Genomic DNA, 24,775 nt, shown 5'->3' on the forward strand with positions numbered 1-24,775 from the left:
TAAGCACAGATCTTGGTCCTAAGGATTTAATATATTCAAGAGTTGTTTCAGAGACCTATCACCCAACTTTGTGTCTATTCCAATAATTTGAAAGAGAGGAAAAGCCTTTCCACAGTAGTATTATAAAAGGGCATTCTTAAAGCTTTTCAAGAGATGAGAGGGTGTGATGGAAATATCAGGGAATGTGAAATCTTTGAACTTGGGACTGTTTATCATTCTTTTAAGTGCTATATAAGATAACTGTTGTGGATTAAGGAGCATGGAAAAGTGGGGGATTTGTTAGCTTGCCATGTGTGAAGTTTTTTGGTGTGTTTTCTTTTTTTTCCTTTTTTTTCTTAACTGACTTGTATATCTTATCAGATATAGTTTTAAATATTTTAAAGTCATATGCTACCAAAATGATACCGGGAGATCCCTCAAAATTTGCCATATCTCTAGCATGAAAAAATCAGACTGTAGCAGATTAATATACTAGAGCAGCAGTTTGTTCCTGATAGGTATTGTGCAGGGAATGCTTGGAAATGGCAGGAACAGAGAGGTCGGCCTTCTGAGGGTTAGGTAGGAATGCAGAAATTATGTTCTGAATTTCCATATCCCTACTTGTAGCATTTTCTTTGATAACAGCAAGCTTGCTTACTTTAAACAACTGGCAAAGTTACTGACTCAAGGATGGTTGAAATCTAAACAAATACTATGCTGGCTTTTTCCATCTGTGTAAAGAAAAATTTTTTCCCCATCTTGTCTTTGCAATGGCTAGGACTAGTCTAGAAACTTCAGGTAGTTGGATAGGGTTTTTTTGGGACATACATTAAGGAGATTAAAGAGATAAAATGTGTGAAGGGGAAGCAATGCAATGTTTAGTATCCTGTCCCAGCGCTCCATGTTAGAGAAGTATAAAGACTCCTTTAGTCTCTAACAGCTGTAAAAGAACATGTGTTTTTAGCAAGAAGACAGGCAAACTTGTAATTTTAAGTGAGCTTTTCTTCCTCAGAGTGACCCAGAAGAAAAATCTCAAGTCTATAGCATCTATCTGCTGTCACTTTGAAAAGACAGTATTTTGTCAGGTGATGTTCAGACTGCTCCAGATGACTGAAACGGTTTGGCATGGCTGATGCAATTACTGTATTTCTGTGTTCTGTGCCATGCAGATAATGCTGTGAAGCTATGGTGGTAAGCCTGTTCTTTTGTGCAGAAGGATATGTAGGAAAAAGAAAATGAATTAATCATGTAGTATATTCTTTCAGTAAAAAGCATCTGGATGTTTCTTGCAAGATAAATACCTACTATTTTCATGCAAATTTTCTAAAAAATGGAAGTATATGAAGTTACATAATACATGTGCTCTTAAAGAATTATGGGGTTTATTCTCTTTCTTTCAGAGGAAGGAGACTTTTCCCAGCTTTATCTCTAATTTATAAACTGTGTAATTTTTAATGAAAAAGAAATTCCAAAAATAAGTCCACCTTAAGAAAGCAAAATTAGGAGGTTTTGAGGCTCCATCAGTGCACTTATAATAGTGCACTCTACTAGCATGAAAAATAAATGGCTTGGAGGGCAAGCTTCAATGTTAGTTTAACAGGTACAACACAAGCTTAAGAAAATGTTGACAAATGTTTCTCTTTTAAGCCACAGACTCCAGCATGGTGGAGGGAGATTGCCAAATACAGATGGGAAGATTTGTTTCTTTCTTACAGGTAGAGTATGTTTTGATTGTTTGACAACAATTATAATCTTAATTTTACTTTCAAAATGGATTTAACAGTCTGCCATATCCTGTTTGCATTTTGCTGAAAGGCATAGCAGTCATTTGATATGTTACTATGTTTCGCCTGCAGACCTGTCACAAGCAGCTGACATATCACACATTGTTTGGGGATTTTTTTATACTTCTTTCTGGAAATCTAGTGAGAGAAGGGATTAGAATTTACTTTGAAAGGTTTCAGTAGGAGAAGAAAAATTGAGATTGCTTTTATCTGATGTTAAAGATAGCTGATTTTATGAGTTTGTTTAGTAAGTTTCAGTGTTCATTGAACATTGGAAATGGGTTGTTTTATATGTTGGGGTTTTTTTTAGCTGGTAGAAGAAAGCAAAATCAAAATATGTACCTGAAATTGCTTGTGTCTCCTTCAAACATTTTTGGAAGAACACTTATTTCTTATACAGTTTGGTTGTTCAGGATCCTTTGCATGAAAACAGGATCTGTTTTTATTCTGAGGATTTCCTGTGCTCTTGTGTTTCAGTCTATTGTGGAGTTTTTTGTCTTTAATATAACTTAAATGACTGTCCCATTCCCAAAAATATTTCTATTTTCATGCAATATTGCTTTAAATGGAGTAGCTGTGGTGAAGTAGAGAATATAGAGGAAGCTTCCAGATTGTTTAAACAAATTGTTTAAACAAAAAGAGTTAAAATTCCTGTTCTGATTGTGTAGTATGGCACTAATCATTTTCTGTGTCATGACAAGACAAATGCTATAGGAAGTCATTTCTCAACTTCCTTTACCATGCTGAAGTGCACTGAATTGTTAGGATCTCTCGGGTTTTCTTTCCCATTTTCCAAGCTCTTTGTCTTACCAACTTTGTAGGTTTCATCTTTCATTCTCTGTTTTGCTTATGAAGTTTGTTTTTCTTCAGCAGTTGGATTCTCTGAAATCCATTCAGTGTTCTACATTGTTAGATTAGGAAATGCTGTTCTGGTCAGTGTTATAAGCACATCCCCAGGGGTAGTGTGAAAATATGAAGTTGACAAAAAGGTGAAAAGGTGCTTTAATAGAGCTAATGTCCATGTATTGGTTTATTGGCTCTTGCAGGCTTTCTGGATTAGCTAGATACAGTAGCCTCAAACTTGCTAGGTCAATAAATTTTTAAAAAATAATTCTCGGAAACATTAGTTTAAAATTACAATCTTGTCTTTATTATGTAGCTTCTAATATGCATGTGCTGTTGAATTGGACTGCTTTCCAGAAATTTTAAAATGGCAGCTGGTGCTGCCTTGCCAGGAGGCATGATCTCAGCTGTCTATTAATCCATTCCTCTGGAATCTCTTGGCTTATTTCAGCTGCATTTGTTAGAGCAGTACAAGTATAAGAAGTAATGTTTTGTGAAAATTGGTGACTAATAGAAGGCAGAAGCCCAAATAAGATCTATTTTTGATGGAGAGGAAGACAGAATTCAGCTGTTAGCCAGTCTCCTGGCAGGCTCACTGTTCAGCCAGCGTGAGTTGTCTGCTGTAAAGCCATCTGTGTGCAGACTGGCTAGACTCATCACACACACTGACATTTCCCTGATGGGATTTATAAGGTAAATTAATGAACAGATATTACTTCAGTTAAGGGAAACTCAGATTAATTTATCCTGTTGTTCAATGAATGCCATGTTACAATCCATTATAGAAATTAAGATTCTTCTTTGCTCGGTCAGAGTTGACATGTTCTTTCTCATTTTGTGTTACCTAACCAAGCCTAAGTTCTGTCTTCATCAGGCAAACCTTTCAAAGACATTGACTTTCTTTGTTCTAAAGCAGTATTCTGTGGCTTATCACTCTTACAGTAGGTACAGGCTTCTGTGGTAAATTCTAATTTGAATTTGGCTATTACCAGCATCCAGAGTGTGACTCTTGAATCTAGTGGGGAAAAAGCACAGCCTTTGCTACCAGGGATATTGTCCCTGAAAGTACTTGGGCTCTGTTGTCAAATTCTTGCTGTCTTTGATAACTTGAACCAATAATATAAATTGTCAGAGTTGTACTGAAGTCTTGTGTTTGGTAGTTCCTTAGCTTAGTCCCAGATCCTTTTTCAGAGCTGTTAGTAGGATGTTTTCCATGCTGCTGCAGATCTGTCCACTGACTTGGGTTGGGGATATAGTTGGAGCTTCAGCTGCATACTCTGTAGTTGATGTTCAGTGTTTTTGGTGTAATGACAACTTGTGTATGAGGAGGATCTATAGATTTATATGCATTTTATTTTCTTGTATTTCAGGAGCTGTCTTGCTTTGTTACCCGATGTTACGAAGTGGTGGTGAATGTAGTGCATCAGCTGGCAGTTCTGTATACCAGCAACAAGTAATTATTACCTAAAATGCTGTATTGTTACTATGTAGAGTTTAATGTATAAAATATGAATGTTGCATTTATGGCATCATCATTTTTGGAATTTTGTTGTCTAGAGATATAGTGCTTTGCTATGTGAGTTTGGGCTTCACATATGGTTATGGAAGGATGTGGTTTTGTTTTATTTTCAGAAAAAATAGTGCTTGTATATTTTTAGATGCAAGGATGTTATTGTTTGTCATTTTTAGTCTTTATGTTTGAGAAATATTGCTAATTTTTCATCCTTGCTGTATTTGAGAGGCTCCTCCTATTGCTTGATACATAAGTTAAAAATCAGATCATTTCTACAGTATATTTTGAAAATGTAAATCTTGGCATATATTCTTTATGGAACAGCCATGGTTTTAACACCTGAAGTTTAGCTTAGTAAGGGCTGTTTGGTGTAGCTCCTTTGAAAACTCTGAGGAAAGTTTAGTTCTGAATAGGATTGTTGGAGTTAGATTTGAATACCTCTGCAGGACTCCCAGTTGCTTCCCCATCCCCCAGTAGCATAGCATCATTCTTCTCAGTTTTATTTGTTGTTTTTATTTATGTCTTATACCACAGCACAGCACAAGGCAGACTTCCTGTGTGATGCTGGATGTGTAGCTTGGACATGGCTTGATTAAATACAAAGTGATTTTATTCTCTGGGTTTGTCAAGGCTATTTGCATAACTGAATTGGGAACTGCTGACACACCTGTGCACTGAATACACTGGGTGGTTTCAACCAGTCATATGCTGTATCTTTAAAAATATAGTATTAGATTTGATCAGAGCATACAGATTTCATGTAGCATATACTTTTAATCAGGTTTTGATGTTTTTGTTTCCTGAAGTTACTATGTTGATGAAGAAAAATCTACCCCAGGAAACAGAACACACCATGATTCAGAACTAATAAATATGCTCTGTTCTGTGGATTAAAAAGACATTAAAATACTGATTTTATTTACAGGAATGCACCTAAGATTATAGAGACATCTGGAGTTCATTTTCAGGTGGGAATGATTTGGAAATCTTTTGCTTGTTTTAATATATATATATAGGTCTTGATGATTAATCCTGAGAAAAACAGCATGAAAGTGACTTTTGAGTACAGCTTTCAATTTAAAGGTTTTATTTTACTAATCAGCTTTTTATGGCATTTATATGGGAAGGCTTGTTGTGTCCATATCTGTCATATTCTAAATTTCTCAGCAGCAAAAGTGTTTGCATGCTCCTTTATTGCAATGTGTGCCTCTGCATATAGGCAATTTTAAAAATTGTGTCTTCAGTGTTCAGATAGATCAAGGAAATTAGTTTGTGTGCAGATACTCCTTTGATATTTCTTAAGTCACTACAAGTAAAATGTTTAAGCTGCCAAACCACAAATTCTCCTGTTTAACTCTAGCTGATACCTTGTTGGCTAAAAATATGTTGAAAGGAGCTGAAATTTTATGTGCCACATATGACTGCACTAAACTTTGTAATAACTGCAGTCCTTTTTTTTTTTTTTTTCCTTCACAAACAGGCAATGTATGAGCATCTAGGAGAGTTGCTCACAATCTTGATCACTCTGGATGAGATAATTGACAATCATGCCACACTGAAAGATCACTGGACCATGTACAAGAGGTGTGTCTCTGGTGTGAAAAATATTCCTACAACCTAAAAGATAAAAACATATGCATCTGTGTATGTTCCAAGGAAGTCAGTGTGGGAACATGGATTTTGGTAATCTCTGCAGAAATTTTGATGAAGAGCAGGGCTAAGCTCCCACAGTGTCCTAAGGGCACCAGTAAATATTTTGTGTGAGTATGAAATTTTCAGTGCAGGGTAAGCATCTTGGCAAACACTGTAATAATTGGTGAAGTTTAAAGAATATTCAGTAAAAAATTTAGTTGTCTAAAGAGCTGAACTAAGACTATCCCTGTCCATACTGATCATGGGCATGCAGCTTTAAGAAGGCATAGTACCTTAAGTAAAAGCTGAAGAGTCAACAATTATAAAGGTAGCTGAGGTAGTGGAATATTAACTCAGTCCTTGAAAACCCAAATAAATGGAATAAATTGTTTATACAGACCTAGTGTGTTTTTGTGGATTGTTTGTTTGTTTTTTTATTTTGTTGGTGGTTTTTTTTTACTTTTGGGGTTGTTGCTAAGGGCAAAGGGGGGGAATAAAAATCTCATATCAAAATAGTGCAGGATATGATAAATCTGTGACTATGTCTTAAGTGTGCTGTATGTATGTGTTCCACACTTATCCCTTACAGACTGCTAAAATCTGTCCATCACAACCCTTCTAAGTTTGGGATTCAAGAAGATAAACTAAAGCCATTTGAAAAACTCCTGTTAAAACTGGAATGCCAGTTACTTGATGGAATGATATTTCAGGTAATGAACTTAATATTCCCCAGAATGATAGAGGAAACTTACAGGAAAGCACCACTCTTTTCAGAATGACTGGTTTGTTTGTTTGTATTTTGTTTTTGTTCTGGTTACAGTGATGTGTGAATTTGGCTCTTGTATCTGTGCCTGGGAGAAAAAAGGCTCTGTTGTAAGATCCTTTCTTGCTCTTCTCATGTGCTTGAACTGTGCCAAGCTTTGAATGGTAGCAGTAAATGCTGACTGTTTTGCTGAACTAGAGAAACACACACAGCTTGGCATTAGGACTGTGTATTATCAGAATTCTGCTTTTGTCCACATAATAGGGAGCAGGTTTACATAGCATTGGTCTTTATTTTAGCTGCAAATTAATTAATTTCCTCAGTAATCTTTAGAATATGTGACCTGCTGTCATTAGAGACCACTGTGGTGGGACATACCTCTGAAACATGCAGGGGCACAGGTCAATGAGAAGGATTTTATTACATTTTCAGTACAGTTCAATTAAATGTGTTCATACAAGAAGCCATCTCTTTAGAAAAGTGTACATTACAGACATTGAAATGGGGTGTTGTTGAACCTGGTCAAAGCAGGGTCAGTTGCTCAGGTCTTGCTATAACATCTTAAATGGCATAAGGGAAAAAGGGCTTGTTCTGTAAAAGCCTTCAAAAGGGAAATTGTAGTTAAATAATTAAGCACAGTTTGGCTCATTCTTTCAAAGGACGTTTCTACCAGCTACCCATTTTTCATGTTATATTTCCCTAATGTTGTATAAGTACAAAGACTTCATTGTAGGTTTGAGAGATCAATAGGATTTGGCTGAAATTCATTCAGGCAGTTTCCCCTCCTGTTCTGCAAATGCCTCTTCCCAACAAAAATTCGTTAAAAATATTAAATGCAGTTCTAATAAATACTTTTCTAACCTCTTTGGAAAGTATTAAATGCATGTCTATTTTTTGACTCTCATGAGGTTTTGGGAGCTTTTTTAAGCTGCCAGGAGTAGTGTGTGATTTTATTCTGCAAGGTTGTGAGCCACATCCTACAAGTGAGTTGTGTGTTAATCTTGCTCAAGGTACAATTAGTAACATATTATAATGTGATAATACAAATATGCATCTAGTCTCTTAGCACTAGCTCATCAAATAGCTTCTTTAAAAATGCTCCTTAAAGGAAATGGAAAAATAAATAAAATGGGGGTTTGAATGTCAAGTGTAAGAGTGTTTTGGTATTTTCTGGTTTTGTACTTAAAAATGTAAGCATAGTTAAGAATCTGTGTGTTGTAGAAGGTTAAGGCTTATTTTAGGTTAGTCTTAAATCAGTGTGCTCTTCCAGTATTCTCTTGAAAACCTGTACTCTTTCACTCTTTCGAGGTCCAAAACACATGGCATTATCATGTTATATTGATATTTTTCCTTCTTTTTATTCAGGCCTGTATAGAGCAACAATTTGATTCTTTAAATGGTGGAGTGTCAGTGTCAAAGAACAGCACATTTGCTGAAGAATTTGCTCATACTCTTCGTGCAGCTTTCACAAACGTGGAAGCCAAACTTGGTAATGCAAGCTCATGCTTTTCCTGTCAGCTTCACCATTTCTAAAATTGTTTGTATTGTCTGTGTGGGAGTAAAATTCACAAAGGTATTTTTTTTCAGGTGAACCTTCAGAAATTGACCAGAGAGATAAATACGTGGGCATCTGTGGCCTCTTTGTACTGCATTTTCAGATTTTTCGGACTGTAGACAAGAAATTTTATAAGTCACTGTTGGATGTCTGTAAAAAGGTGAATGCTTTATTCTTTTGTCTTTCAGTAATGAAGCAGACAATTTCCTGAGTTGCACAGTGTAGCACAGACGCTAAGAAAGAACACAAGAGTCTGAAAACAGAGTTAAGAATTTTCTACTTTTTGTAATTCCCCTTTGCCATTTTCTTTTAAAGGTGGTCTAAAATTTGTGCACTCACATAGCAAGGTAAAACAACCTTGCCATTTCTGTTAAAATATTTTTTCTCAAGATTAATATGGTATTGAAGACAAAAAACTGTTTGAGTTATGAATATCTGGTGCTGAATAAATGCCGTGGGTTTTGACCATGGCTATAAACATTTGTTTTGGAAGACTTCTAAGTGCAAAGTTGATTGGGACATTTTCATATTGGATGGCATGAAGAAATAAGTTCTCTAATATTGTTTAGAATCACTGAGAGTGATTATAATTTTGGCCATGATGCCCCTGGTGAGCATCTAGAGAAACTTTGTTAACATCAATGTAAAACTGTAGAAAACAGTTACACAGAAATAAACTGAACTGTGTTAATCGTGTTTATTGCTACTTGGTATTATTTCCCCCTCCTGTTTTTTTCTTCCCAGGTTCCAGCCATTACATTAACAGCTAACATTATCTGGTTTGCTGACAACTTTCTGATTCAGAAGGTTCCAGCTGCTGCCAAACTACTGGACAAGAAAAGTATTCATATAGTTAAAACACAAAGGGAGAACTTTCTACAGCAGAGGGCACAGAACCTTACCAAGTATGCTTGCTAAATACTTCCTCATGATGCTGTTTGGCAGATAGTTTTTAAGCACGTGGGCTTTTCCATTCAGTGTAGTAGCATGTTGTGTGGTGTCTGTCAGTGGTGTTAGTCACTTGTTCCACTTCACTGCAGCAGAGTGTGTGTGTGTGTTAGTGTTGCTGCAAAAATTTTGGTCAAAACTAAGCTGCTTTTCATGTCACGCTTTCAGAAAAATAGATATTATTACTCCAAAATTACACTGTTCCTTGCAGTTTTTAATATTTTTTTCAGTTACTTCTGTTTTCATATTTTCAAATTCCCTTTTGTTTTTTTTAAACTAGTGTCTAGTAACCTGGGCTGCTTTGTTTTCTATTAGGGCTCTCTGCTTTCTATGTGTTTATGGAGGTAAGTTGCTAGTAGGCTTATAGTGGAGCTTTCATCTGCTTGGTGATGATACTTTCTTTGCAAGCATTTCTTTCTTTGTGACTGTTTTTATTGCTTGTTTAATGGTCTTTGAAATTATCTGTATTTGAAGAAAGCCTGTCTTGTTTTGTGTTCTGCATATAGTGTGCAGCTCACTTCTTTCTCTTCTAAAATACACCTAAAGCTGAGATGGAATATTTTGAGCTATTAGTCTTAAGAGCAAGTGTCCTGCATAGGAAGATAACAGGGCTAAGGTTTATATGTTTCAGAACAAAACAAGAAAGTAGAAACTGGGGTCTGTGGAATGGTGGTAAAAACTTAGATTTTGCACGTTGTCTTCCAACCCGATAAGTAAGCTGACAGAACTGGGGAGGTGGGAAGGAGAAAAAGCAGCTCTGTGCCTGATTCCCTGACAGATTATTTTTACTTCTGCCCTGTTTCTTTTTCAATCCACTTTTTCCTGGTCCTGATTCTTTCCTGGGCTTTAATTCCTCGGTAGGGCATAATTGCACTGCTGTCTTGGGCAGTGGTACAAGTCTTAAGATTAAGAAAAAGTTCAGAAAAACATCTTGGTATTTGCATAGATTTCATAGAAACACAGATTCATTTAACTTGGAGAAGGCCTGAGGGATCACCAGTTGTAATTCAGCAGTGCCAAGTTCACCCCTAAACCATGTCCCCAAGGCCCACATCTTCACATCTTTTAAATACCTCCTGCAATGGTGACCTAGTCCCCTCCCTGGACAGCTTGTTTCAGTGCTTGACAGCCTGTTTGGTGAAGAAATTTTCCTAATATTAAATCTACACCTCCTGTTGTGCAATTTGGTCACTTGGGAGAAGAGATCAGACCCCACCTCACTAAAATGTCCTTTCAGGGAGTTGTAGAGAGCAGTGAGGTCTCCCTGGGCCTCCTTTCTCCAGGCTGAACACCCTCATCTCCCTTCAGGCCTTATGCTCTTTCCCCAGCTTTGTTGCCCTACTTCATACACACAATTTTGAAGATATTGTAATAAAATCCAGATTTTTGCATCTGCTGATTTAAATCATGCAATTAACTTTTTCTTGCTTGTTTACAAATCCTTGCACTGCCTTTGTTAATTTAGGACTGTTCCCTAAATATGAGGACTCTTTTTTAAAAGTGCAATTTTTGGTAACAGGATCAATGCCCTAAATACTTTCCTGCTACAGCTGTTGGAAGAAGTTGTATTACAGTGTCACAATTCTCTATTTAACTCTACTTAACCATTTAATTGCAACTAGTGCAATTCAAACAGATAAACTTCTGTAGAATTATGTTACTTAAGAGCAGTCCAGTCTGGCATTGATGTATTGACAAGTTATATTTGTTTGTGTATGTTTGTGTGTGTGTGTAAGCAACAGAAATTCAAACTGGGATGAAAAAAGTAGCACCAGTGTTGGACTTTTCTGTCTAGTGTTTAAAAGCATTTTCTAACAGTTTTATATAGCCTCTTAATTTAAGGAAGTATAGTTATGCACTGCTAAGAGGGCCATGTGTTCTCTTGAAAAGTAGATGATTTTTGACTCATTTTACAGGTATAATTAGCAGACTAACTAGTCCTTACCTGTAGAGGATGAAAATGTAAATGAGTATAGGGTTCTGATACTTTTTGGGAAGGTGAGTTATTCTTTTGGGGACTGAAGGTTTAAAATATTTTCTGTGCAAGATTTAAAGTTTGGGAAAGAAATAAGAAAATCTTCATAATCTTCTTACTTGAAGTGAGCAACATTCTCTGTATCTTTCCCCAGAGATATGCAGTCATACTATGTTTTTGTGAGCTCGTGGATGACAAAAATGGAATCTATCTTGTCCAAGGAGCAACGCTCAGCAAAGTTCTCTGAAGATCTTTCTAACCGCTGCAATGTCTTCATCCAGGTATGCAGTCTTTTAAAGTGGTGATGCAGCAAACTGATGTTTTGGTTAAACATTAAAAGTTGTTGAACATTAAAAGAAGTCACAGGAGTTCTGTGATCTTTAGTGTGTTATTTCACAGTTTTGCAATTCTTATAAAGCTTTTAATGCCCAGTACTCGTCCAAGAAAATCTGTAAAAGGTCTTTTGATAAAGAATGTTGGGAAAGGGAATCTAAATGTTCAGTAGCTAGAATTTTGGATTTTTCTCTTTACTCAGGAAATCAAGAAAGTTTTATCTTCTCTGTGGTAAAGGCTTTGATTTTCTTTCCTTTTGAGTCATGAAGTACTTACAGAGTAACTGAACCAGTGTCTATTTAGTTTTATTTAGGACAGTACATACTCCCAGTATAGGTTTTGTGTTGTTTCATTCTGCTTTGCCCAGCAATGGTACTTTGCAAAAATCTTACTGTGTTCTGAGACAGCTGGTTTTTCTTTGGGCTACTAGCAGCATGTAGTCTTAATGTAAGATGCATCCTATTTCTGAATTTAATTTTTGCTGGTTTTTGTAAGTATCTGGCTACCTGACAGAAATTTGATGAGAAAAGGTGTGTGAAAGAAGCATGATCCTGAATATTCTTTAGCCAGAGATAGGCGTGTTCTAGGATCTGTGGTTTTTACATTTGAATTAGTTACAGTGGACTTAAAAATTTGCTCTTTACTGAATTGAGTTTCCTACACCACTTGCTGTCTTTTCCTAGTCTCTTTTTTCCTTTTTTTTTTTTATTGTTACTACTTTTTCTTTGAAGTAAGTTTAATAATTGCTTGTCATGTTGTATATAATCAACATTGTATTTAAAAGCTTAGCATATATTGATGTAGAAATGATTGATATCTTTATTGTGGGATGGACATCTGTATTTAGAAAGTGTAAACTGTGGTAATACTGACAGTGTATTTGTTCCACAGAATCTGGAAGATTTAGATTGTTTTTGTGACGGGATGTTTCCTGGGGAGATGGGAATTGTTTGATGGGTTGGTTTACAATAGACTGAAATTATTAGACCTTTGAGGCTCTGTGATTATTTAACTCACTAACCTGTGTTGAATTGCAATGGCTTTAGAAGAGGTTAATCAGATGATCAAATGAGTCATAGTGTCTGCTAGTAAAGGGGTCTCATTCAGCTTTGGGATTCTAGGTTTGCTTCGTGTAGTGGAGTGGTAGGTTCTCTGTTCTGCAGGGGCAAAGGTTAGCTGTCTGTCATGTATGGAACAAAACAAAGAGCACTTATTTTATTGATGTGAAATTATTGGTTACTAATTTTTCTTCCCCTTGTATTTATCTTATTTTTAGGGTTTTCTTTATGCATACAGTCTTAGCACCACCATTAAAACTACAATGAATCTTTACATGACAATGCAAAAACCTATGACCAAAACCTCAGTAAAAGCCTTGTGCAGACTTGTGGAACTTCTGAAGGTAGGTCACTGGATGAAAATTATTTTATTTCGTGTAGGAATTACAGAGAACATTGACCAAACATCACATATTTAACAAAAAAAACCAGCTGTGAAGGAGTGCTTTTGCATGTGTGGCTTCTTGTTTGAGAGTGGTTTGGTTAGAGAAGACATGGAAGGCTGGATTGGGTTTGTTTGTTTGTTTTGGGTTTTTTTTTCATAGCTTCTAACTGGCTTCGTTAGTTGATGCCATGGAATGGTTGAGGTTGGAGGAGATCTCTGGAGATCATTGGTCCAGACTATCCCTGCTCAAGCAGAGACTCCTGGAGCCAGTTGTCCAGAACTGTGTCCAGATTACTTTTGCATTTCTCCCAGGGTGGAGACTCCTCAACCTTTCTGGGCAGCCAGGCTGTGACAGTGCTTGGTTACCCTCACAGTAAGAAAATGTTTCCTGATGTTCAGAGGGAAACTCCTGTGTTTCTGTTTGTGCTCATTGCCCCTTGTTCTGTTCCTGGGCTCCTCTGACAAGAGCCTGGCTCCATCTTCTTTGCACTCTCCCTCCAAGTATTTATGTACAGTGATAAGATCCCCCTCCAAGCCTTTTCTTCTCTGGCTGAACAGCCCCAGCTCTCCCAGCCTTTCCTCACATGTGAGATGCTCCAGTCTGTGAATTATCTTCATGGCCCTTCCTCACATGTGAGATGCTCCAGTCTGTGAGTTATCTTCACGGCCCTTGACTGGACTCTCTCCATGTCTCTTTTATACTGAGGAGCCTACAACTGGATCCAGGACTCTCCAGGTGTGGCCTCTCCAGTGCTGAATAGAGGGAGGGTCACCTCCCTTGAGCTGCCAGCAAAGTGTTGTCCAGAGGAGCCAAAGCTACCTTTGGCCTTCTTTGGGACAAGAGCACATTTCTGCCTTGTACTCAACCTGCTGTCCACCAGGACCCCCCAGGTCCTTTCCCTCTAAGCTGCTTTCCAGTTGGGTGATTCCTGGTAAATACAGGTGTATGGGGGATTGTTCCTCCCCAGATGCAGCATTTCACATTTCTCTGGGTATTTTTTCCAAAAGGAAGATACTCTTTTTTAGGATAACTTCAGAAAGCAGTGGTGAACGAAACTGGAAAAACTCAAACCAAAAAACGAACCTTAAATTAGTCCTGAAACTTTTGAATGCTCCTGAATAGTTTGATTTTCTTGGTTTCTAAGGATTAATTGTAACTGCTAGTAACAGCATATTCCAAAATGGAAAGAGTCTGTATTTGCAGTGTGGGTGAGTCACAGAGCATAAAGCAGATTCTAAAGGCAGCAATTTTGGCATGAACTAATGTGTTTTGGGGTTGACTTTAGGCAATAGAACACATGTTTTACCGAAGAAGCATGGTTGTGGCAGACTCTGTGACACACATCACTCAGCATCTACAGTATCAGGCTCTTCACTCTATCTCTGTGGCCAAGGTAAGTAATCCAGTTTCTAGTAATTAATCTCCCTATTGAAGTATTTTTAAAAATATTAAGTTTAAATTAAAGTATTTTTCATATTTTTTTCAGAATTGGTAGTGTAATGCTCTGTCATAATCCAGAGATATAGAAACTTCCCAGTAATTCCAAGCTTTTTCCTATAAAACTGTACAGCATAGATGGTTACCTGTTTTTTGACCAAGAATGGTTCCCCTCTTCCCCTAAACTGCTGCATCTCTTGTCATCTTCTTCTTCTGTTCTTTTTAGATTTTATTTCTAGGGAATTTTCACAAACTGACCTTTGCTTACCTCTTTTCTGATGCACATTCATAAAGCAGTCTGTTGCAAGTCTAAGCAAACAGGCTGTTATTTAAATCTTTGTCTTCTTGGCAAAATAGCAGTACATGATGACTTAGAGGAGCCTGCTGTGGGCATAAATTCTCTGTTTCACTGGGGAATAAAATGACTTCTTTTGCTTGTCAAACCTTGAATCTCAGAATTCAGGGCAAAGGGGAAAATGAGACTTTAGTATGCCTGTTCTGATGTATTACTGTCTGGTTTTATTCTTTCATCACATTCAGTAGCAGAGTTACAAAAGATGTATGCTATTGTTGCTGGTGCAGCTATTAAATTTCTGTTTTGTTTGGCTGTAATCTCAATTTATGTATCTGTCATCTCTATATTTTCTACAGTAAGCAAATAAAATAGTTTTACTTATTAAAAAAATATATACCTATATATATATATATGTAGCAGGCGTAGCATGAACTGAAGAGATTCTAGACGTCAGAGTCACTAAGAAAAACTGTGTATCTTCAAACACTTCACATACATATAAAACTTTAATAAACTTTTCAAATTATATTTGTAGTTATATTATTATTTTCAAATGAATAAAAATAAACTAAAACTTTTGTATTGAAGGATATAGAAAAGAACACTTGTGCAAACAGTTCTTGATATTTTGACTGCTTATCAGAAAATATGTAAAAAGGCAAATGTGGGTAAATAGAAGGATCCACTAGTATGACTTAACCTATGTTCATATTGGCTGCACATATTCCAAGAGTATAGACAGGTAATATCACTGAACTGGCAGAGTAAGTGAATCTGGATTCAGTGAACTCTGTCCACAAAACAACTTGTTTGCAGAAATACTCAATTTATGACAAGTCCACAGGCTTTGGGAAGAAGTAGTAAGCTATTGCCTTTGGGCTTAGGTAACTTTTTTCTAAATTTCTGTGTCTTTTTGTCATCAAGAAAAGGGTAATCTCTGATAAAAAGTACAGTGAGCAGCGCCTGGATGTCCTCTCTGCTTTGGTGTTGGCTGAGAACACCCTCAATGGGCCGAGTACAAAACAGAGGAGACTGATTGTTTCCCTTGCACTGAGTGTGGGAACACAGATGGTAAGTGCCATGATTGTTCCAGCCCTTCATTTGTTTGGTGGAGTGTCTTATGCAAAAATATCTCCTCGTGATCTCATGTTTATTTTTTTTTCTTCGTTTCTACAGAAAACATTTAAAGATGAAGAACTTATTCCCCTTCAGTTAGTTCTGAAAAAACTGGACTTGATCAGTGAACTTACAGAGAGGTAAGCAGTGACAGCAGTACATAGAAGGCAGCACAGTGCCTTGGGGGAGATGGATCCTCATTGTGTGAATGGCAAAATCTGGTCTCTGCATGTAATTTTTGCATGTTTTATAGACCAGGAATGGACAGAAAGAATTCCAGAGTAAGCTGGAAGCTCATTTGTCTTTGGGCAAGTCATATTTCACCTGATTGTTGCTTGTTTAGAAATTCTGTCACTTTCTTGGATGACTTGGTTTTATGATAAGCTGAAGTGTTCCCCTTAACCCAACCCCAAAATTTCTGAGTTAGTACCATTCTGTTTGGGAGATTGGGCTGCTGTTTTACATTAAACCATGTTATACTGCTGCTGTAGTTTCAGTGCACACTCAGGTTGCATCATGCTGGCCGTTTTTAAGCCAGGTGAATATCTGGGTTCCATGCAGTTTTTAGCAGAGAGACAAACACCTTTAGTGGTTGACTCATGAGATACAATCTGTCTGCATTTATCCCAGGATTTTATCAGGAGAGGCCTTTTTCTCCTTTGGCTTACCAGAGAAATTTAGAATATATGTTTGATCTCTAAGCTACTAATTTGCATGTAGTAAGAAAACAGTTATTTAGGACTTTGCTGTAATGTAAGATTTAAGTCTTTGAGAGACTGAGTAAACCTTTTCTCTAAAGCAAGTACCTTTTATTTATAAATAAACTAGTGGGAAAAAAAAAGAAAAAGTTCTTTAATAAAGAACTTCCTTCTAAAGGTCAGTGCATCTGCATTAAAGTAATGACATAAAACTTAGGCTTGAAATGCACTTTAGTTTAAACACACTTCCTGTGTTAGAAGAATGGTTTCTTCCAAATCTATGTCTAACAATTAATCTTTTATTCCAGAGTTCGAGCACAATGTGACTGTTGTTTCTTATACTGGCATCGAGCCGTCTTTCCAATCTATTTAGATGATGTCTATGAAAATGCAGTGGATTCTGCTAGACTACATGTAAGTGATGTTACAACTTACTAACTGTTGTGACAGATTCAGATGAAGAGATGATAAACACTAGGCTGGAGCTCCTAAAGTAAAAGCTCAAAAAGCAGATCCCTGACTACTACTGAGTACTATATTTCTTCTCATTCTGGAGGATATAAAAGCAATCTTTGTTCTAAATCTATCTATTAGATTTCTTTTAAAAATATCAGGTTGCTATTGTTAACTCTGTGTCTGTCTGTCTCTTTGTTCCTCTCTTCATTCTAATTTGAAATGAACACCTGCTAGACTTGAACATTAAAAGCCTTTGTTGTTTTTCTTTGTGGTTACATATTTGTAAAGCAGATATCACTATGTTCAGTGATTCTGTGTTGGATAGTTGTCCTGTAGCTTTTTCCAGTCCTCATTTCCTCTCCCCTTGTTGAAGTACTGTGTATTTGCTGCAGATGTGAGTCATGCTTTGGCATGATAATCCTGATGAAAATCAAAGTTTCAGGGTTGTACAGTACTGAAATGAATAAAGTGCAAGTAATTTCTGATGAAATAGCTAATAATTAGGATCTTCCAATCAGTAGCAAATAATACCTCAGATTAAGGACAGGACACTTCAATAGGGTTTATGAAGTCCATTTTTAATAAAAATGGGAATACTAGTGATTCTGATTTTTGTTAGCTTTGAGCACTATTTGAGGTGCTGGTGACATATCTGTCTGTTAATAATATATATCTTTTTAATAAGTATATGTTTAGTGCACTACGGGACTGTGTGCCTGCTATGATGCATGCAAGACACTTGGAATCTTATGAGGTGCTTCTGGAATGCTATGACAAAGAAATCATGGAAGTGCTCAATGAGGTAATTTGTTGTGGTTGGGAATTAAACACACTAATGTGCTTGAAATATCTTTAGCTCAGATTAACATCTATTGCAGCAAAGCTGATATGATCTGTAAAAATAGCACAGAGAACTTCAGTGTGAAGTATTTGAATAAATAAGAAAATGTTTGGATTTTGGTTGTTTAAGACTTGTTTTTAGTGCTATCTGTGCTGTCTGGGAACATGAAAATACTGCACTCTAAATTATGTAAGTCAACAGAACCTCAGTTAACAAATTTGGCTGTGCAGACAGAGGAGTGCTTTTTGTCAGATTAGCTTCTGTTTGGACGAATGCCTAAAATAAATGCTGCTGTTCTTAGTGTGCATGCATGGCTTTTAGTCGTGAAGGGTGTGCAAATACAGATGACCTCTGACTAAATTATTATCTAGAATTAAGAAAGAGGTTTGACAAAGAAAATGCAAATTTGGATTTCCTGAGTCTTAGTTTTTAACCTTTGAACTATGCTTTTTATTTTACTAGTTCAAGACAAAACATTACATATTATTCAGAAAATCAGACCAAATTTTTTATTGCAAGGCTCTTCTTCACTGAATTTATTCTTACTATTTAGAGTGATAGCCCTAAGCTTAGTTCCCCTTAAAATGAGAAGTGAGAATACTTGAGTGTAAGTTGTGTAAGTTGTAACTCCTGTGTGGAAGTTTTAGTCATGTAAAAAGTGGCATTAGGTAGACAAACGTTTGGGTTTTCTCAACTGTGTAGCTTTTTCTACAGAGCATTGTAAATGGACACTGAACGTGACTTTTTTTTGTGGTTTGTTTTTTTGTGTGTTTGTTTGGGGTTTTGGTGGGTTTTCTTTTTTTTTTTTACTTTCTTGAATAGCACTTGCTGGACAAATTGTGTAAAGAGATTGAAAAGGATCTGCGCTTATCAGTTCACACACACCTGAAGCTGGATGACAGAAACCCCTTCAGAGTTGGCATGAAGGACCTGGCTCACTTCTTCTTTCTGAACCCAATACGTTTTTTCAATCGGTTCATTGACATAAAAGGTGAGGAGTTATACATTTGCTGGGTTCTGCTTTCTTCATCTCTTATACTTTGGCTTTGTATATCTCTTCACTACTTTCCACACTTTCCTAGCTAAATAGGTAGCATTAATTTAGGTCATCCTTTTTGTTCACAGCTTATGTAACTCATTATTTGGACAAGACCTTCTACAACTTAACAACTGTAGCTCTTCATGACTGGGCCACCTACAGTGAGATGAGAAACTTGGCAACCCAGCGCTATGGTTTAAGTATGACTGAGGCTCACCTTCCCAGCCAGACTCTGGAGCAGGTACAGTGCCCAGGAATAGAATTTAAACCATTCCACTGTCGTAGGACTGAGCCACTGAAATTAAGGTATCCAAGAGCAGAGAACTGTTTGGGAAAAGTGACCTTTAATTTCTGGTCAAATTTCTGGTGAGGCAGAATCTTTATCACCCTTTGGAGATCACACTAAAATCAGTTAATACCATGTTGGACTTGTATTATTCATTTTTTTAACATAATTAATTGAGTATGCAAAATCAGAGAATGTTTTCTTGAAAATTCAGTGTCAGCAATTTGGCAAGCAGTAGATCCAGACAACTGTTACAAGTCTGGAATGACCTTTGAGTGGTAGGTCTTTTTCGCTGGTTTATTTCTAGCTTTTCAGCAGATTCTGCTTAGTGATCATCAAGAGAAACTATTTCACAGGCTGGACACAGTGGACTTTGGGACACCTGTGAATTAGATTCTAGGAGAGTGACTTAGAGCCTCCTAAAGGCTGCTAAACATGTTGACATTCAGAATGAAGTTGTAGTGTCATCAAGTTAATGGTGAAGATACTCACTGTTGCAGGGTATACAGATTGCATAGTTCTGAAGACTTTCCTCCTAGAGTTTTAATGTCTTGGGTATTTTTGGCAGTTTGCTTCATTTCCTCATTTGGGTTAACACATTTATGAAAGCTCTTAGAAATACACCCACGTTGTTTCTAATGTTCATGATGGCTGTGTCTTCCTAAGTTGAAAGATTTGAGAACTTAAGCTGTTTCTTTGGCATAAAAGTACTGTAGATCAGTTTCTGTTTCCAACTTTGGTTTCCTGTTGGCCATGTTTGATCAGGACATTGTTACAAAGAATTAAACAATTTCACAACATTGGTTTAATTGCATTAATTCTGGTATGAGCTTTACTTCAAAACAAAGACACCCCATACTTCCTAACCCCTCCCCAGCCTCAAAAGCCAGATAAAATCCCTGGCATAACTGAATATAAGGTATATGAATTAAATAGCTTCATCTCTAGGCACAATGATAATTAAGGGACTACTTAAGAGGAAAAGTGTAAACAATTGTAAAATTTATATTGTAAATAGCAAACCTCAGTCTTTTATACAGGTTGTGTTAATAATATTGAAAATCAGCTAGTTGCTTATTTCTCTGTAGACATCTATATGTCTGTAGGAATCCCTAAGGCAAGATTCTATATTTTAGAATCTGCAAACAGATAAATCTCGATATTTAATTTTTTAAAATTGTTTAATTGTGCCTTGTGGAATAGGCTGGAGAATTCCTTACTATCAGGGGAAGCTGGGAAAAAACCAGGCAGGAATGCAAATGCTAAAACATAGGTTGAGCTACTTTTTTCACCTCTAAGCATTATACAGACACCAAACAAAAATTTTTAAGAGGTTCTTCATTTTGCAAAGTAAAACACTGCTTTCTAAAATACCTCAAGTAACTGCAGAAACAGTATTTCTGCACCTTAGCAGTTAGGTGTGTCAGTAGTTCTTGAGAAGCTTTATCATAGTAATTCTCAATAAATAATACTCTTTCAGGGTCTGGATGTTTTGGAAATCATGAGAAATATTCATGTTTTTGTGTCCCGCTACCTCTACAATCTGAATAATCAGGTAAGGTATATCCTGGCATTTGGCTCCAGTTTGAAGGGATTGCAAAATGCAGAGTGGAGTACATGTAAGAAAAGTCCAGGCTGCACATGCATAGTGAGAGGCTATAACATAGTATTGGTGCTCTAGAAAAACATTTTGGGGGATGCTGTGGCTTGATCTTGGACAATGTTGTGTAGCATATTTTGGACATGTTATGCCAGTAGCATCACTGCATATCAATTTTCCAGTGAAGCTAGAAGGCAGCAAGAATAATTGATTGCTGTATAAGAACATACTAAGTATGTGATTTTTGAGCTTGAAAAATGTGTGTCTGAAGATGGGTTACTGGATAGATGAAGCAGTGAATGACATGGAGAACGTGGACAGGGAATAAACCTTTGGGGTTTCTCATAATGTGAGAATGAGGTGCTCACTACAAAAACGAGCGATTCTTGGAAGAAAAAAGTACTTTTTTTCAAGCTTATAATTCAATAGTGGAACTCATTGCTGTAGTATATGTGGGGTCAAAAGTGCAAACAAGTGCCAAAAGAGTTTAGACCAGTTAATGTAGGTTATAATCTCAAATATGGGAGTCTTTAGTGCAACTTCTGCCTTAGAATTGCTGAATCACAGCTGTGTAGAAATCAGAAGAATTTACCAGATAAAGTTCGTTGTATCCATGCTGTATTTTCTTGGTTCTTTCCCTAATCACCAGTTATCAGCTGCTTTCAGAAATAAGATATAGGCTATTTAGATCAATAATTTATCACAGAACCAGTTTTGGGTAATAAACTTTATTTTTCTGTTCCTGCCTCCCAGATCTTCATTGAAAGAACAAGTAATAACAAACACTTGAACACCATCAATATCCGACACATCGCTAATTCAATTCGAACTCATGGAACAGGAATCATGAACACAACAGTGAGTATCTTGCATGTTGCTGTTGGACTGTTTGTGATTGTGCACAAAATCCTCCTCCTTGCATCTCCTAATAGTTTATTTGGTTATGCAGTTTTAATAATGCAGTAATAATGTTCTGTGTAAATTAATAAAACAAATCAGTTCTTGGATGTGGCACAAATCAATATCACAATCTTTTGAGAGTGTTATCACTTCCATTTACATAAATGTTAAGGAAGAGATCTAAAACTACATCAGAGGAGAGATAGATGTTCTGATTGGACTGTTCTGGACAGTGTGCCCTGATTTTTCTCCTTATTGACACTTAGCAGACAGATACTTTTGCTGTAGTTAAAGGAAATCTTGACAAAATGCAATGCTAATTTTTTAAGTTCTTCTTGTAAGTGTTAGAAATATCAGCTTAAGAAATATCCGCTTTTCAATTTGCAAAATAAGGCTAGAGATCTTGGATCACTTTTTGGAAAAATCAATCCTTATTGCAAGGCTTTTAATGATGTCTGAGGTGTAGGTGGCCTCTTTAACCAGCCAAAGGTATTTGCCTCTTGGCAAGGTACATGCAAAGAGATGCATTGTGTCTGCTACAGCAGGAGTTTATCACTGGGATTCTCAGGTTTGGATACAGTGATAAAGATGTTTTCAGGTCAGTGCTTTCCAGTCTGCTGCTTAAGTTCCACCTTGTTGCAGTTTCCTTTTTTCTCTTCTTCTGTCTCTATTTTAAAAACAAAAAAAAAAAAAGGAAAAAAAAGAAAGGGACTTCTTGAAGTACTGCACCCACACTCAAGTAATTATTTTGGAAGTGGAAATAAATAAAAAAATGTTTTAATGATTTCTTCCACTTCTGAGAGTGAGATGGTGGGGACAGTCTCAAAAAATGCTGCTAATCACATTATTTTTTGGTGATGTAGTTTTATTCACTTCTGATTGTGAGTTATTTTTGAAGAGATGGGAAGTATTGAGATATGTAGGGCAGAAGTTTCTGCTCTATGAGAAAGTATTTTAGAAAACTTTGAGGAAGTGAAAAATTTGTGTCAGGAGGTTATGCACATTCTACTGAGGAAGTTGATCATGTCTGCCAGTTTCAACTTGAAGCTTGTATTGTTTCAAAAGGACAGTTACAGGATATTCCAGATAATGGCTTTGTAGAGTAGGTGATCAACTGAAATACTGACCTTGTCCCTTGGTCTGTCTGCCTTTCCTGGAGGAGATAAACTAATGCTGTGTAGGGCAGGTGATCAACTGAAATACTGACATTGTCCCTTGGACCCTCTGCGTTTCCTGGAGGAGATAAACTAATGGCTGTATAGGGCAGGTGATCAACTGAAATACTGACCTTGTCCCTTGGTCCCTCTGCCTTTCCTCAAAGAGAGTAGGCCTTCCAGGAGAATGTTTTTTCATTGTGCCTTATTCTTTTAAAACAGTGAAATTAAACTAAGTTTAAAACATGCATTACAAGTTACTCAGGCATGTGGTGAAAACAGGTTGTTAGATGTCTTTGTTACTTTGCTAACTTTCTTGATTTGACTGGTTTTTTACTTTTTGCCTTCTAGGTAAATTTCACTTACCAATTCTTGAGGAAAAAGTTTTACATTTTTAGCCAGTTCATGTATGATGAACATATCAAATCCAGACTTATCAAAGACATCAGATTCTTCAGGGAAGTCAAGGATCAAAATGATCACAAGGTATAGTAGTTTCTGAAGGCTCAAGAGTAACTTGCTAAAAGAAGTGCTGCTTTCATGTGACTGAAGGTGCACCCAACCATAACACTCCTATTATTTACATTTGTATTCCCTGACAAAGAGACAGCTTTTGTCCTGCAAAATGAAGTGTTACCAATGTCTGTATTCAGGAGAACTTCGTTTCATTCTGTCTACTCTGTAAATATGGAGTTGGCTAAAGTCATCCTGTCAGTGACTTCAGGATGATTTGATGGAGTTGTTATCTCTTGGAAGTTCTAAACTTCTTGTTCAACTTGTGCATAACAGTTTTCAGTTTTGAATAATAAGCTTACTTGAATGGAATCCAAAATAATGTGATCATGTAGCACTCATTCCAGTATGTCAGGATTTGGCAATGAGGGTCTGGTTTTCCATGCTAGAAAATTGTCTCAAAAATGGGAGAGACAATGTGTTTAGTAAAATAGGCTGCTAGCTTCTTTGCGTGTCAAGTGCTTATTTGTTTTAGGAATACTTTCTTTTTCACAGTAAAACTGTGTTTTCACAGTCACTTCTCAACTTGCAGAAGTGACTCAGTAAAATGACTCTTGTGAACTAATACAGACAAGCAGGTGTTTAATTTATAAAAAAATAAAGCTGTAAATGTGCTGCAAAAGTACATTACAAATAGAATTTTACTGATGTGATGAAAAGTTTATTTTTTCTAAGGGTAGGTAGGTATTGCAAATAATTTTAATTTTTTTTTCTAGTATCCCTTTGAAAGAGCAGATAAATTCAACCGTGGCATTAGAAAACTTGGAATAACCCCGGATGGCCAGAGCTATCTTGACCAGTTCAGACAACTCATAAGTCAAATTGGTATGAAATGCTATCTAACATGTTATAAATGTTATTAAATGGAAGAGATCTTCATCATCTAGTAACTGACCTTTTAGCTCAAGCTAAAGCTAGATTTAATTACAGTCAGATAGTTCACTCATAGCCCATGCTAAGTACATGCTCTCATCTAATAACACAGAAATGGCCTTTCCATATATTAATCTAAAATAGAGTTATAGCTTGCATAGATTCCTGTTCCCTTTTCAGTTCTTTTCTGTGTTATGGAACTGACTTTTAGCCATATTGATTATATTTCCTAGTAAAAACCTATTATTGCTAAGTTAATGTATTTCAAAAATTGGCCATATAACCAGCTGAAGTATCCTTGGATGATGCACGATGTGACAATGATATTTTCAGCCACTGATGCTGTAAATGTGCAGAACTGATCTGAACTTCAATTGTTTAATGAGAGTTTTTATTTATCTATGTAGACTTTAGATGGCAGGGTTCAATCTAACTTTTATAACTTTGGCTTTCAGAGCCAAGTTCTGTGCCAGAACTACATGGCAGAACTTTAACTTATGTTTCAGAGCCTATAGGAGCTGTAAAAAGTGTGTGTGTATTTAAGTAATTATAAATTGCTTGTTTTCTCTTGTTTTTAAAGGCAACGCTATGGGTTACGTACGAATGATAAGATCTGGTGGACTTCACTGCTGCAGTAGTGCCATTAGGTATTTCCACAAATATTTCATTTTTCTCTTTGCTCCTTCTCTTACCCTGGCTCTCTATTCTTGCTGATATTCCCTATGCCTTTGCCTATTCCCCATAAATCTTGAAAAGCTCCATTTATATGCTTTCATTTAAGTGGAATTATTGTGGACA

At 36.5% G+C, this 24,775-nt stretch overlaps 1 protein-coding gene across 1 annotated transcript in view; it reads left to right on the plus strand.

Moving 5' to 3' along the window:
- WASHC4 (WASH complex subunit 4) overlaps positions 1 to 24,775 on the plus strand; it is a 38,869-nt gene that overhangs the window by 6,393 nt on the left and 7,701 nt on the right. The window contains exons 6-27 of the mRNA XM_056510449.1: positions 1,627 to 1,694; positions 3,977 to 4,059; positions 5,045 to 5,087; positions 5,600 to 5,703; positions 6,341 to 6,461; positions 7,880 to 8,003; positions 8,102 to 8,229; positions 8,814 to 8,974; positions 11,147 to 11,273; positions 12,602 to 12,727; positions 14,055 to 14,162; positions 15,426 to 15,572; positions 15,678 to 15,757; positions 16,624 to 16,729; positions 17,457 to 17,573; positions 18,435 to 18,603; positions 18,738 to 18,892; positions 20,418 to 20,492; positions 21,291 to 21,395; positions 22,943 to 23,077; positions 23,821 to 23,929; positions 24,558 to 24,624. Of these exons, the coding sequence (XP_056366424.1) occupies positions 1,627 to 1,694; positions 3,977 to 4,059; positions 5,045 to 5,087; positions 5,600 to 5,703; positions 6,341 to 6,461; positions 7,880 to 8,003; positions 8,102 to 8,229; positions 8,814 to 8,974; positions 11,147 to 11,273; positions 12,602 to 12,727; positions 14,055 to 14,162; positions 15,426 to 15,572; positions 15,678 to 15,757; positions 16,624 to 16,729; positions 17,457 to 17,573; positions 18,435 to 18,603; positions 18,738 to 18,892; positions 20,418 to 20,492; positions 21,291 to 21,395; positions 22,943 to 23,077; positions 23,821 to 23,929; positions 24,558 to 24,624 (2,458 nt within the window). The remainder of the gene's footprint in view (positions 1 to 1,626; positions 1,695 to 3,976; positions 4,060 to 5,044; positions 5,088 to 5,599; positions 5,704 to 6,340; positions 6,462 to 7,879; positions 8,004 to 8,101; positions 8,230 to 8,813; positions 8,975 to 11,146; positions 11,274 to 12,601; positions 12,728 to 14,054; positions 14,163 to 15,425; positions 15,573 to 15,677; positions 15,758 to 16,623; positions 16,730 to 17,456; positions 17,574 to 18,434; positions 18,604 to 18,737; positions 18,893 to 20,417; positions 20,493 to 21,290; positions 21,396 to 22,942; positions 23,078 to 23,820; positions 23,930 to 24,557; positions 24,625 to 24,775) is intronic.

Source organism: Oenanthe melanoleuca, chromosome 1A (genome assembly GCF_029582105.1).
Source record: "Oenanthe melanoleuca isolate GR-GAL-2019-014 chromosome 1A, OMel1.0, whole genome shotgun sequence".
In the NCBI taxonomy this organism is placed as follows: Eukaryota; Metazoa; Chordata; class Aves; order Passeriformes; family Muscicapidae; genus Oenanthe; species Oenanthe melanoleuca.